The sequence below is a fragment of the Schistocerca piceifrons genome, chromosome 1 (assembly GCF_021461385.2).
Source record: "Schistocerca piceifrons isolate TAMUIC-IGC-003096 chromosome 1, iqSchPice1.1, whole genome shotgun sequence".
NCBI classification, from domain to species: Eukaryota; Metazoa; Arthropoda; class Insecta; order Orthoptera; family Acrididae; genus Schistocerca; species Schistocerca piceifrons.
In genome coordinates, this window is record NC_060138.1 from 234,993,118 (window position 1) to 235,008,860 (window position 15,743).

At 44.2% G+C, this 15,743-nt stretch overlaps 1 protein-coding gene across 4 annotated transcripts in view; it reads right to left on the minus strand.

The window, feature by feature from the left end:
* Nucleotides 1-15,743, minus strand: part of LOC124785945 (inter-alpha-trypsin inhibitor heavy chain H4-like) — a 213,198-nt gene that overhangs the window by 151,280 nt on the left and 46,175 nt on the right. For all 4 annotated transcript variants that reach the window (XM_047254225.1, XM_047254223.1, XM_047254224.1 and 1 more), the window contains exon 6: nt 5,765-5,925. In XM_047254225.1, the coding sequence (XP_047110181.1) occupies nt 5,765-5,925 (161 nt within the window). The remainder of the gene's footprint in view (nt 1-5,764; nt 5,926-15,743) is intronic.

Below are 15,743 nucleotides of genomic sequence, written 5' to 3' on the forward strand. Positions count from 1 at the left end.
GTGTGTCCACATACCGTGTGATAGTGAAATTGTTTCCCCGACGCGACGTAGCAACTCTGTCCTACGAGGAAATTTTGTCTGCCTTAGATGCCTATTTCAAAGAAACAGTTAATGTGGTTGCAAAACGGTATACGTTTTTTCGTACAAAACGTACGGCCGGTCAAACTAATAGGGAGTGGGTAGCAACATTGCAAGGAATTACTAGGGACTGTGCCTTTGTACATGTCTATTGTAAATCAGGTCCTATCTGTGAATCAGACTGTGCCTACAGACAGTGTTTCTCGGCTGTGTGACGAATTTGCAGACATTTTTGCACCGGGCTTAGGTTGCGCTAAAAACTATGAAGCACATTTAGAACTGAAGGTAAACGCGCAACCGAAATTTTTCAGGGCGCGCAATGTTCCCCACGCATTGCGTGATGAGGTCGCAAGAACGTTACACGATCTCGAATCGCAGGGTGTAATTGAACGTGTGCAAGCTTCTCTCTGGGCCTCACCCTTAGTAATTTTGCCAAAACCTTCCGGAAAATTGAGACTTTGCGTGGACTTCAAGGCCACAGTGAATCCACAGCTCGTGACTGCTACTTTTCCTTTGCCCCGCCCGGAAGATCTTTTTGCTAAACTGTGCCCGGGAAAATATTTTTCAAAGTTGGACCTAGCCGATGCGTACTTGCAAATACCGGTGGACGACGAATCCCAGCGCGTATTGGTGGTTAACACGCATCTTGGATTGTACCGCTTCAAAAGACTGCCTTTCGGGTGTGCATCCGCCCCTGCCTTGTTTCAGCAATATTTACAAACTATTTGTGCGTCGGTCCCTACTGCAGCAAACTATCTGGACGATATAGTGATCTCCGGACAGACAGAAGAAGATCATCTTGCGAATTTACGAACATTATTTCAGGTCTTGCGGCAAAATGGTCTTCGCTTGAGGAAGGACAAATGTGTGTTTTTTGCTCGTGACTTACCATACCTGGGACATGTCATTAATGCCCAAGGCATACATCCGAGTCCAGAGCACCTCCGTGCCATACAAGACTTGCCGTCCCCTCAAAATCTGAAACAGCTACAGAGTGTGTTGGGTAAAATTAACTATTATCATAAATATGTGCGCAATGCCTCTTCCATTTCAGCTCCGCTTCATCGCTTACGCCGTAAAGGTGTTCCGTTCGTCTGGACGCCGGAATGTGAACGCGCCTTTCGCCAGTTGAAATCGGCGTTGCTTTCTAATACTTGCCTTACGCCTTTCGATCCCCAGAAACCCCTTTTGTTGATGGTAGATGCATCGGATTTCGGGATCGGTGCTGTGCTTGCGCACAAAGTTGGCTCACATGATCGCCCTATTGCCTTTGCGTCCAAATTGCTCTCGTCTGCGCAAAGAAATTATTCACAGATAGAGAAAGAAGCTTTGGCTCTCGTGTTTGGTGTTACTAAGTTCCATGATTTCTTGTATGGTCGTCACTTTACCATCATCACAGACCACAAACCTTTGACGTCGCTTTTTCATCCGACCAAGCCTGTACCTCCACGTACAGCGCAGAAATTCATTCGCTGGTCTCTTTTCCTCTCGCAGTACCGCTACGATATCATGTATCGGTCCACTGCTAAGCACGGAAACGCCGATGCGTTGTCCCGTTTGCCTGTTGCTGAGGATAAAGCATTCGATTCTTCCGAACTTGCTTGCATGTTCATTGATTCGGAAACCGATGAAGTGGTCGAATCGTTTCCGATTGATTTTCGTCGTGTCGCTACAGCCACAGCTGCTGACCCTGTCCTTGCTACTGTTTTACGTTTTGTTGCTACGCAATGGCCTTTGTCAAAGTCTCGGATCGAGGATCCGTTGGTTCGCCGATTTTTTGCTCACAAGGAGAGACTTTTTGTTCGACGTGGTGTTTTGTTGTTGCGTTCTGATAATGATCAGTCCAGAGTCGTGGTCCCACGTTCGTTACAGTCCTCTGTTTTACGGCTTCTTCACCAAGGACATTGGGGTATAGTGCGAACGAAACAACTTGCTCGTCAGCACTGTACTTGGTTCGGAATCGATGCTGCGATTACGAATATGTGTTCTTCGTGCCCGGCGTGTGCCGAACAACAATCCGCACCGCCGCGGAAAGTCTTTGCATGGCCAAAAGCCACTTCCCCTTGGCAACGCTTGCACATTGATTTTGCTGGTCCATTCTGGAATGCTCGATGGTTGGTTCTGGTCGACGCTTTCAGTAATTTTCCTTTTGTTGTCCGGATGTCTTCCACGACGTCCTCCGCCACCATCCAAGCGTTGTCTGCTATCTTTTGCATTGAAGGTCTTCCGCAGACTATTGTTTCCGACAATGGCCCACAATTCATGTCCGCAGAATTTCAGTCATTCTGCCAGGCCAATGGTATTCAACATCTGACATCCGCGCCGTTTTCGCCTCAGTCCAACGGTGCCGCTGAACGTTTGGTCCGGACTTTCAAGTCACAGATGTTGAAATTGAAAGAGTCGCATTCTCGGGAGGACGCATTGTTGCTCTTTTTGTCTTCGTATCGCTCTCAGCCCCGCGATGGTCGCTCGCCGGCTGAGTTGCTCCACGGTCGTCCTCATCGCACCTTGATGTCTTTGCTGCATCCGCCGCATCAGTTTCCTGCGCAGCGGCAAACTCCTGCTTTTGCTCCAGGCGACGTTGTATTTTATCGCAACTATAGAGGTTCACGGCGTTGGCTCGCAGGGCGCATTCTTCGCTGCCTCGGCCGCGCGATGTATTTGGTTTTGGGGGCCTCTGGTGAGGTGCGTCGGCATCTCAATCAGCTGCGCCTCTGTCGTCGCTCGGGTTCTGCCGCTCCCCGTCTGCTTTCAGCGACGGTGCCGTCCGGTCAGCGCCCTGGGGACCCATCTACTGGCTCGCCTCATCCCCAGGTGTTACCGACGATGCCTTCCATTTTGCCCCATGGCGACGCGCCGCCGCCGCCGCAGCAGCAGCAGCAGCCGCCGCCGCCGCCGACCGCATTCGACGCTTCGTTGCAGCCGCCAAGCGCCTCCCAGGGTCACGCGCCGCCGATCGCTTCCCGTGACCAGCTGTCCGCCGCCATGGAACTCCCGCCCGCTCCTGACCACGTGACGTCATCGCGCGTCGGCTACCCCGACGCAATGGAGGTCGACACTTCGGCCCCTCATGTTTCTTTACGGGCGCATACACCGCATGTTGACGTGCACCCTGGACTAGTTTTGCAGGCGTTTCCTAGCTCCCCTCGGACCGGATGGCCGGGTGCGGGTGGCACAGCCTCGCCTGTTGTTAGGCTCCCCACCTCATCGCATACGTCAACATGTGGTCCTCCCCACGGCGGGCGGAAGCCTTATTACACGACCGTTCGCCGATTTGCGGGGGAGGAATGTGGTGTCACCGCCAGACACCACACTTGCTAGGTGGTAGTTTAAATCGGCCGCGGTCCATGTAGTACATGTCGGACCCGCGTGTCGCCACTGTGATCGCAGACCTAGCGCCACCACCAAGGCAGGTCTCGTGATACGAGAGTGGACTCGGCCCCAGTTGTACGAGAACCAAGCTACCGCCCAGTTGTACGCGAACCTAGCTATCGCCCAGTTGTACGAAGCCTTTCTCTCTCATTAGCCGAGAGACAGAATAGCCATCAGCTAAGTTAATGGCTACGAACTAGCAAGGAGCCATTTGTATCAGTGCCTATAGCTTACGAGTATTCAAGAGAGATGTATTCCGAGGAATCAATAAAAGTTAAGTAAAAAGCATCTACATACTTTTCTTCTTATTCATTCATAAGTTTTTATGTTCCAGACTTCACGCCCGTATGCTTATTGCCGTGCGTGCACTATCGGCCACAGCGTTAGTCTATAGCTTTCTTTTTCAGCAATTCACTTCACGGTGTCGGTCCAGCTACCGACACTACAGGGAGATGTGAAGGAAATCCGGCTAACCTATACTACCACTAAGAAGGCCAAATACAGTAATTAACTTGTCTACCCCATGAAGATACAGGAGAAAGTCCAAAAAAATTAGAATGAAGTAATTAAAAACCCTGTGGAAGCGAACCATATGCACATTTGACAAGAGCAATACTTGGAATTATTGGTGAACCCACCTTGCAGTGTCGACAGCTATCTTTTTCATTGAAATTTCGTGTTTGCACTTTGATGACAAGTAAGTGAAGAAGTTACCACACGAAAACAATTTGTATTTTCGGAAATATAACTCTGTTAATACTCCATGTGGAATCATACATTGTTTCAAGCAAGCTTTTTTGCTGAATAAAAACCAACTTATGGCTCTTGAAAATCATATGGTCATACTGTCTGTTGCATGATTGTATGATACTGTTTGTTGGCCGTGCGGTCTAACGCACGGCTTTCTGGGCGGGAAGGAGCGCCTGGTCCCCGGCACGAATGCGCCCAGCGGATTTGTGTCGAGGTCCGGTGAACTGGCCAGTCTGTGGATGGCTTTTAGGCCGTTTTTCATCTGCCTAGGGGAATGCGGGCTGGTTCCCCTTATTCCGCCTCAGTTACAATATGTCGGCGACTGCTGCGCAAACAAGTTCTCCACGTACGCGTACACCACCATTACTCTACCACGCAAACGTAGGGGTTACACTCGTCTGGTGTGAGACGTTCCCTGGAGGGTGGGGGGGGGGGGTCCACCGGGGGCGGAACCGCACGATAACCCAGGGTTCGGTGTGGGGCGGCGGAAGGGTGAAGTGGACTGCGGTAGTCGTCGTGGGGTTGTGGACCACTGCGGCTGCAGCGGGGACGGAGCCTCTCCGTTGTTTCTAGGTCAACGGTTAACATACAATACAATACAATGTCACTGTTTACCTTAGGTTCATTAATTTTCAAACATTGATTGAAAACGAATGAAGCCGGCCGCGGTGGCCGAGTGGTTCTAGGCGGTTCAGTCCGGAATCGCGGTGCTGCTACGGTCGCAGGTTCGAATCCTGCCTCGGGCATGGATGTGTATGATGTCCTTAGGTTACTTAGGTTTAAATAGTTCTAAGTCTAGGGGACTGATGACCTCAAATGTTAAGTCCCATAGTGCTCAGAGCCATTTGACCTATTTGAACGCGAATGAAGAGCTTTATAGGTGAAATCAATTTTAACCGGATCTAACCTTTGGAGCTGTGGCAACGGCCTTGCCGCAGTGGTAACACCGGTTCCCATCAGATCATCGAGGTTAGCGCTGCCGGGCTGGGCTAGCACTTGGATGGGTGAGCATCTGGTCTGCCGAGCGCTGTGGGCAAGCAGGGTGCACTCAGCCCTTGTGAGGCAAACTGAGGAGCAACTTGATTGAGAGGTAGCGGTTCCGGTCTCGTAAACTGACCTACGGCCGGGAGAGCGGTGTGCTGACCACATGCCATTCTATATCAGCATCCAGTAACGCTTTTGGGCTGAGGATGACACGGCGGCCGGTCGGTTCCCCTCGGTCTTCCAGGGCCTGTTCGGACGTTGTTTAGTTCAGACTTTCGAGCTGCGGCACATTCCTCGTGGGCGTGATTTCTTCCCCCTGGACCTGTTAGCCTGGTATGGGGAGCGGTTCTAGGTGGATCAGTCCGTAACCGCGATGCTGCTACGGTCACAGGTTCGACTCCTGCCTCGGGCATGGATGTGTTTTATGTTCCTAGGTTAGTTAGGTTTAAGTAGTTATAAGTCTAGGGGACTGGTGACCTCAGATGTTAATTCCCATAGCGCTCAGAGCCATTTGAACCGTTTGAACCTGGTATGGGACAAATAGGGCTTAGCACTGTGAGCAAGCAAAGTGGCGACTCACGAGTATCTGGTTGGGGCTGGCGTCGCGGTCCACGTCGTAGCGCACCACCAGCTGGCCGGAGACGCCCTCCTCGCCCCGCTGCCGCTGCTCCTCCTTGGTGGGCGACCAGCGCACGATGGCAGACGACGGCGTGGGCCGCTCGATGCGAGCCAGGGGGTCCGCTGCAACAGGTAACACTCGGTACTCTCAGGCTATGCCTTCTCAGGGCCACGTACCATTGCTTGTACGCTGATCGATCACTAAACTTAGGTCACCGACTGGAGTTGCACAAGTGCAGGTATTTGGTGGGCTGCTCTGTGTATCTGCGGGGCGGACAAGGACACCACACAACAATCGGATTTTTGTGTTTTTCTGTATTTGTGCTAGGTGAAGTTCAGAACTCAAATATCAGTTTGTCAAAGCACTTCTATGAAACTCTTAAAAATTCTCAAGAAAATCGACTTTGAAGTTTTCAGAGCGTTGCAAATGCATCTATTTAATCGGCAAGGTGGCTCTATGTTAAGAGCTTACCTGCCATAAGAATGTCCTAGGTTGGAGTCCCATACATGGTAACATTTTAGACAAAGGTGTATGTATGCAGACTCAAGTCATCATCATCATCATCATTTAAGATTGATTATGCTTTTCAGCGTTCAGTCTGGAGCATAGCCCCCCTTAAACAGTTCCTCCATGATCCCCTATTCAGTGCTAACATTGGTGCCTCTTCTGACGCTAAACCGATTACTTCAAAATCAATCTTAACCGAATCCAGGTACCTTCTCCTCGGTCTGCCCCGACTCCTCCTACCCTCTACTGCTGAATCCATGAGTCCCTTGGGTAACCTTGCTTCTCCCATGCGTGTAACATGATCCCACCATCTAAGCCTGTTCGCCCTGACTGCTACATCTATATTCACTCCCAGTTTTTCTTTGATTTCGTCATTGTGGACACCCTCCTGCCATTGTTCCCATCTACTAGTATCTGCAATCATCCTAGCTACTTTCATATCCGTAACCTCAACCTTGTTCATAAGGTAACCTGAATCCACCCAGCTTTCGCTCCCGTACAACAAAGTTGGTCGAAAGATTGAACGGTGCACAGATAACTTAGTCTTGGTACTGACTTCCTTCTTGCAGAAGAGAGTAGATCGTAGCTGAGCGCTCACTGCATTAGCTTTGCTACACCTCGCTTCCAGTTCTTTCACTATGTTGCCATCCTGTGAGAATATGCATCCTAAGTACTTGAAACCGTCCACCTGTTCTAACTTTGTTCCTCCTATTTGGCACTCAATCCGTTTATATTTCTTTCCCACTGACATTACTTTCGTTTTGGAGATGCTAATCTTCATACCATAGTCCTTACATTTCTGATCTAGCTCTGAAATATTACTTTGCAAACTTTCAATCGAATCTGCCGTCACAACTAAGTCATCCGCATATGCAAGACTGCTTATTTTGTGTTCACATATCTTAATCTCACCCATCCAGTCTATTGTTTTCAACATATGATCCATAAATAATATGAACAACAGTGGAGACAGGTTGCAGCCTTGTCTTACCCCTGAAACTACTCTGAACCATGAACTCAATTTACCGTCAACTCTAACTGCTGCCTGACTATCCATGTAAAGACCTTTAATTGCTTGCAAAAGTTTGCCTCCTATTCCATAATCTTGTAGAACAGACAATAACTTCCTCCTAGGAACCCGGTCATATGCCTTTTCTAGATCTATAAAGCATAGATACAATTCCCTGTTCCACTCATAACACTTCTCCATTATTTGCCGTAAGCTAAAGATCTGGTCCTGACAACCTCTAAGAGGCCTAAACCCACACTGATTTTCATCCAATTGGTCCTCAACTAATACTCACACTTTCCTTTCAACAATACCTGAGAAAATTTTACCCACAACGCTGATTAAAGAGATACCTCTGTAGTTACAATCTTTTCTGTTACCATGTTTAAAGATTGGTGTGATTTCTGCATTTGTCCAGTCTGATGGAACCTGTCCCGACTCCCAGGCCATTTCAATTATCCTGTGTAGCCATTTAAGACCTGACATTCCACTGTATTTGATGAGTTCCGACTTAATTTCATCCACTCCAGCCGCTTTATTGCACTGCAATCTATTGACCATTTTTTCCACTTCCTTACATGTGATCCTATTTCCATCATCATTCCTATCCCATTCTACCTCGAAATCTGAAACATTACTGATCGCATTTTCACCTACATTGAGCAACTCTTCAAAATATTCCCTCCATCTGCCCAAGGCATCCACAGGATTCACCAGCAGTTTTCCTGACCTGTCCAAAATACTTGTCATTTCCTTCTTACCTACCTTTCGAAGACTGCTAATTACACTCCAGAATGGTTTTCCAGCAGCTTGACCCATAGTCTCCAACCTGTTTCCAAAGTCTTCCCACGATTTCTTCTTGGATGCTGCAATTATCTGTTTGGCTTTGTTTCTTTCTTCAACATAACTTTCTCTGTCTACCTGGGTTCTGGTATGTAGCCATTTTTGATACGCCTTCTTTTTCCTTTACGGGCTGCCTTGACTGTATCATTCCACCAAGCTGTTTGCTTCATCCTACTTTTACACACTACTGTTCCAAGACATTCTTTAGCCACTTCTAGTACTGTGTCCCTGTACCTTGTCCATCCCTTTTCCAATGACTGTAATTGACTACATTCAACTAACTGGTACCTTTCTGAGATCGCTGTTATGTACTTGTGCCTGATTTCCTTATCCTGAAGTTTCTCCACTCTTATCCTCCTACATATGGACCTGACCTCCTGCACTTTCGGCCTCACAGTCCCAATTTCACTGCAGATTAAGTAATGAACAGTGTCATCAAAGAATCCCCTGAATACACGTGTGTCCCTCACAGCCTTGCTGAATTCCTGATCTGTTATTATATAGTCAATGACAGATCTGGTTCCCCTGCGTTCCCAAGTATACCGGTGAATGTTCTTATGTTTAAAAAAGGAGTTTGTGATTACTAAGCCCATACTGGCACAGAAATCCAAGAGTTGTTTCCCGTTCCTGTTGGCCTCCATATCCTCTCCAAATTTACCCATAACCTTTTCATACCCTTCTGTTCGATTTCCAATCCTGGCGTTAAAATCACCCATGTGCAGAACACTGTCCTTGTCCTTTACTCTAACAACTACATCACTGAGTGCCTCATAAAAACTATCCATCTTATCTTGATCTGTCCCTTCACAATGCGAATATACTGACACAATCCTAATTTTCTTGCTAGACACTGTCAAATCTATCCACATCAGTCGTTCGTTTACATACCTTATTGCAACTACGCTGGGTTCCATTTCTTTCCTGATGTAAAGCCCTACACCCCATTGTGCTATTCCTGCTTTGACTCCTGACAGGTAGACCTTGTATTCTCCCACTTCCTCTTCTTTCTCACTCCTTACCCGAATGTCACTAACAGCTAAAACGTCCAGCCCCATCTTACTTGCAGCCTCTGCCAGCTCTACCTTCTTCCCAGAGTAGCCCCCATTGATATTAATAGCTCCCCATCTCATTACCATTTGTTTGCCAAGTCGTATCTTAGGAGTCCCTGGTTTGTCAGTTAGAGGTGGGACTCCGTCACCTCCAAAGGTTCGAGGCATTTTGCTCTGATTGTTGCCAGCATCATATTTCAAGTACCAGGGAAGCAGGTTGCTAGCCTTACTTCCCCCGAGTTCCATTGGGTTTTACCCCTAACGGCTGAGGGACTAACCGGTGGATTTGTTAGTCTTTGCCGTATGAGCACAAAGGTGACCACGACTCAGAATATGTCCGAGATGCCCAGCCTTATTCCAAAGTAACTGGTATCCTGACTGTCGGGACCACTTACTTGGCCACTCATACGTTGCCCGTGGTTCATGAACTAGGACATGACTACAGGAACCCACACCATGAACTGAAACTTTGTACCGAGGCTGGAACTCGAACCTAGGTCCCCAGCTCAGTACGCAGATGCGCTAACCACTACGCTACCCTGACACAGCGGCTTTGCACGTCTGTCCGGGCTACCCTAGCACGCCTCCCATTTCCATTCACGCCCCCGCCCACTTAGTATTCCCCCTAAACTCCAACAGCATTTCAGAAGCTCTCCAATCCAACATCGAACGAAATGGGAGAGCCAGCCTGAAACCACGGCATAGGTGCTTTAATCAAATGAAACACACCTTTATTCCTGTATTTTTTCGAGTCACAAATATCTTTGATGTTCCGGGTGATCAAAAAGTCAGTATAAATTTGAAAACTTAATAAACCACGGAATAATGTAGATAGAGAGGTAAAAATTGACACACATGTTTGGAATGACATGGGGTTTATTAGAACCAAAAAAAAATGTGTTGCTAGACGCGTGAAAGATCTCTTGCGCGCGTCGTTTGGTGATGAACATGTGCTCAGCCGCCACTTTCGTCATGCTTGGCCTCCCAGGTCCCCAGACCTCAGTCCGTGCGGTTATTGGCTTTGGGGTTACCTGAAGTCGCAAGTGTATCGTGATCGACCGACATCTTTAAGATGGCGCCGAATGAAACTTTGTTCTGTAACGAAGTCTCAGTTTCCTTAAAAAGTGATAGTGACGTGTGTAAAATCTGCGTAAAAAAGGTAAAGAGAGGTATACTATGCATCCGGTGCAGGTCGTGGTATCACGACAAATGTGTTAAAGTGAATCTAAAATATATAAAAGACGAACATGACTGGACATGCCGTCAGTGCGTTGTGAGTCTCACGAAAAACGAGGCAATGGACACGATAAAATCAAAAGAAAAATAATAAGTGTTCTTACAGAGGATTTAATGACTATAAATACGAAATATGAAGAACTTCGGCAGAAATGTCAAGAACTGGAAACGAAATACAAAGAGATAGAGCGAGATCATCGTCTAGCACAAGACAGTGTTGTTAACCGTCGTTCTGCGCAAAAAACGTGGCGTTTGCCGAAAAAAACAAACAAACAGACAGTGAGTACAGTTCCGGCGATACCGCTAGCAAATAAATTCGCAACACTAGACGAAGACTGTGATAAGACAAAGAACAATGACGAACAAAAATCAGTGACGGAACTTCCAATCGAGTGCGCAGCCAAGAAAACATCTAATACGAAAAATAAACCAGTAAACCTCAAACGACGAGTTGTTGTACTTGGTGATAGCCACGCCAAGAAAATTGCCGAAAAAATAAATGAGTACAGTACGTTATTCACGGCAACAGGTGTGACGAAACCCAGTGCACCTTTGACTGAGATAATTAAGAGCAGCAACTCACTTAATGAGCTATCTAAGAATGATGCCGTCATAATCGTGGGTGGAAGTAATGATGTATACAGAAATGAGAGTAAACATGCGACCCAGTGTTTAAAAACTACATTACTTGATCTGAAAGTTCCGAACATCATAGTTACTAGTTTGCCTCACAGATACGACCTGCAAGACAATTCCATCGTAAATCTGGAGCTTGCAAAAGTAAACAGACAATTCTACAAAATATGCAAGTCCCAACAAAATGTAACATTTCTTGATCTTCCAGATGCAAGAGATTTGTTTACGAAACATGGACTACATTATAATAACGCTGGAAAGTCATACGTTGGCAAAATGATAGCGAAATTAATACAAAAAGACGACGACGTTGCAAGAAAAGCAACTGCTGTGCAACCAGTTTCGACCAAGGAAATGGATAAACGAGAAAACAATTTCAAAATCTCAGCCACAGTGCCAGCTCAAACAGGAACATCACGTCCAGAAGATGAGAAGGTGCCAGAACCAGCCTCAGAACATACAGCAAAGACTGAAATTATCGTCAAGAAAACTGTACCTACTCATCATCCAGATGCTCACACACAGGGAAACTGATGAAGGGGCCAGTTCTATCCGAATTTGGCCCAATACAACGAATCCAGAACAAGTAGTCAACACTCAGGTGGACGTTCCGTTACTTTATAGTCAAATTAGTTTTAAAGACCCTCTACCTAATAATATATGCAGTAGTAATTTCGTTATGTACTTGAACATAAGAGGTCTGTCTGAAGAAATGATCAGGAAGCTTTATGATATAGAAATTTTGCTAGAAAGTGTGAAACAATCTGTGAAGGTAATATGCCTTAATGAACATTGGCTAAAATCTGAAAATATCAGTCTCCTAAATGAACTTACAGGTTATAAACTGGCTACCAGCTTTTGTAGGACCAATGGGTACGGAGGCTCTTGCATATTAGTTCATTCCACGGTAGACTATGATATCAGACAGAATTTTAGCCATCTGAATGAAGAACGCACATTTGAAAGTTGTTGTATAGAACTTAAAGAGTATAACACACTAATTATCAGCATATATCGCACCCCTGGGTACCATATAAGCTCTGTATTTTTAGATAAGTTTGATACATTGCTACATAAATTAAAATGTGAGAAACTGTACAAGAAAGTGGTTATATGTGCTGACTTCAACATAGATGTAAGGACTGATGACAAATTTTCTTCACACTTAAAGAACCTGGTAGCCACAAATGGGCTAAATCTCAATTTCGATCAGTATACAAGAATTACAGCAAGCTCTGCAACATGTATTGACAATATTGTAAGTAGTTATAATTATTATGTAAAAGAAAAATTTCTTCTAGATTTAGGAGTATCAGACCATAAAGCACTATTTGTATCACTACCGAAGCAAAATTCAGTCTGCACAACAAAAAGATGTAGGAATTTCAGTCAAGAAAATGTGGAAGTATTTTGCAAAAAACTAAGCCAAACCAAGTGGACAGTCAGCAAACACACTTCCACAAGTGACAATTACAATAACTTCTAAACTGAATTCTTGGGTGTATTCAATGAATGCTTCCCTTTTGTAACAGTGAGGACCAGGTCCCAAAAAAGTAGATCCTGGGTAACAAAAGGAATTAGAGTGTCTAGTGCTACTAAGAGGAAACTGCATATGGAGGCAAAAGTAAATCGAAGCCCTCAATTTCTTAAGTATGTAAGCACATACAAAAAAACATTTGACAAAATAGTTAAACTAGCAAAACGTACTGCAAATAACGACTTCATTTCAAATGCAAAAAACAAATCAAAAGCTGTTTGGTCTGTTATAAGAAGTGAAGTTGGCAGTGAGGCAGAGAGAAAATGCCCTTCTAAAATAGTGATAAATGGTAGAGCTGTTACAGAACCCAGTGCCATTTGTGAATCATTCAATGACTTTTTCATAAATTGTAACAAATTTGGTGACTGTTCACCACCAAATACAAAGCCCAATATGACAGATAGGAACTGCACATGTTTTAAGTTTTCTCATGTTTCCATCTCAGATGTCATCAAAATCATAATGTCCCTAAAAAATTCAAAATCTGCGGGGTGGGATGAGGTCCCCACTGAAATAATAAAAATAGTCCATCACAGTATTGCATATCCACTCTCTTCCATAATCAACCAATCATTTGATGAGGGATGTTTCCCAGATCGATTAAAATATGCAGAAGTTGGGCCCATACACAAAAAAGGCAAACAAGATGAATTGGGCAACTATAGGCCAATCTCACTGTTACCAATTTTCTCAAAAATATTTGAAAGAGCTGCATGTGATCAGATTGAAAATCACAATTCATCTAACAGCATTATCTTAGGCAATCAATATGGTTTCAGAAAAGGCTGCAGCACAATCCATGCAATAAATGAATTAGTCATAAAAGTCAGCAGATGTCTTGATGATAGAATGTGTGTGTCAGGCATCTTTTGTGACCTGTCCAAAGCCTTCGACACAGTAAATCATGACCTGCTTCTCCAAAAATTGGCACGCTATGGTTTTCAAGGCAAATCTCTTAGCTGGATGTCATCATACTTGGCAAACAGAAAACAAAGAGTACTTATTAACATCAACGGCAAGAAATTTCTCTCTGGCTGGAAAAACACTCAATTAGGTGTTCCACAAGGCTCAATATTAGGGCCACTGCTTTTTCTATATTATATTAATGATATGCCATGTCAGGTCCAATCTGATACTATCCTCTATGCAGATGACTCAACAGCTGTAGTCTGTTGTAAAAATGAGGTAGACCTAATTCGTCATATTGAACAAACATTTGGGGAAGTGGAGGCATGGGTCAAAAACAATAACTTGACATTAAATTTTACGAAAACAGAAATTGTTCATTTTACCACAAAACAATCTGCACAGTCTATAAGTGAAATAAGGTATATGGACAAAAAATTAGAGACTGCAGACTGTGTCAAATTCCTTGGCGTGTTAGTCAATAAAAACCTGTTATGGAGTCGCCATGTGGATAACATACTGGGTCGACTGAATAGCCTTGTATATATTATGAATATCTTGTATAGTATTACTGATTTAGCTGTAAGAAAAACTGTATATAATCCATATTTTGTTTCAGTCATTAGGTATAGTATAATTTTCTGGGGGTCTGAAAAAAACAAATTTACTTAGAGCTTTTAGACTACAAAAAAGAATTATCCAAGCAATGGTGGGAGCAAAACCAAAGCAACACTGCAAACCTTTATTTGTAAAACTGGATCTAATGAGCATTCCAAGCATATACATCTATGAAACTCTCACTTTCACGAAAAGAAACCCACAACTTTTTGAGGGCAACTTCTTCTTGCATCAATAGGATACAAGACATAGAACGAGCTACATGTTACCTACCCACCGTTTAAAATCATATGAAAAAACCCCATACTATATGGGCATGAAATTTGTAAATAAAATATGGAAAGATATGGATGACCCAAATATAAAAGGCACCAAAAGAGACCTGGAAAAATATCTGAAAGATAAATGTTACTATAGTGTAGAAGATTTCATGAATGGTAACAATGCATTATAATTGTAATTAAAATACCTCTTTGAAGATGTTACACCATGTATATTATTAGTTTATTGTCTATTTTTAGTATTGTTATATGTAGTGTAAAAACTGACAAGTCACCTATGTCACAATCTTTGATTGTATAAGGCATGTTATGTGATAATAAAAATTGAATTGAATTGAATTGAATTGAACAGGGATTCTGAAAGACAACATCCGACGCCAATGCCTCATCATAGCTCCGGACATGCTTCACAGTGCTGTTCACAACAGTATTCCTCGACTATAGCTATTGTTGAAGAATGATGGTGGACATATTGAGCATTTCCTGTAAAGAACATCTTCTTTGCTTTGTCTTACTTTGTTATGCTAATTATTGCTATTCTGATGAAGCGCCATCTGTCGGACATTTTTTTGAACGTTTGTATTTTTTTGGTTATAATAAAACCCCATGACATTCCAAGCATGTGTGTCAATTTGTACCTCTCTATCTACAGTATTCCGTGATTTATTCAGTTTTCAAATTTATACTGACTTTTTGATCACCCGGTGTATACACAGATTGAAGCGACGAATGAAAATTAGTGCCAAACATGGGTTTCGAAACTGTCCCTCCTGCTCACTACGGAGATAGGGGGACTATCAAAACACTGTACCTGTCGACTGGTGTTGTTATTTTCACTGACAACGGAGGAGAGGTGAGCAGCGATTTCAAGAATGTTCGAGGTTCACTGTAGTGCTTGTTTATCCATTTATTTTTTACCTCGTCACGTTAAGAGTATGCACATACGTAATAGTTTATGATTAGAACAGTGTGTGTCACAGCAAAAAGATTACAGAATATATTTACCTTTGACATTCTTTTAATTGTAATTCTTAATTTCAAAATATCGCAAATCACAATAATTTGACAGAATTAAAGGCAATGTGTTCTTATATCCATATCTAAATAACATACTCAGCAAAGCACTGTTAGATGGCTAGCAGAAGGCACAAAGCATTGTACCACATATTAGGTCATTTCCGCTTACTACAAAAGCGTATGAAATGGAGAAAGAATGTCTTGTTCAGTGCCTCTATGGGCAATGTAATTAGTTTTGTCTCTGCAATGCATTTGGGAGTGATACATAGTGGGCTGCAGGGCATATCTGCATTTCTCACTT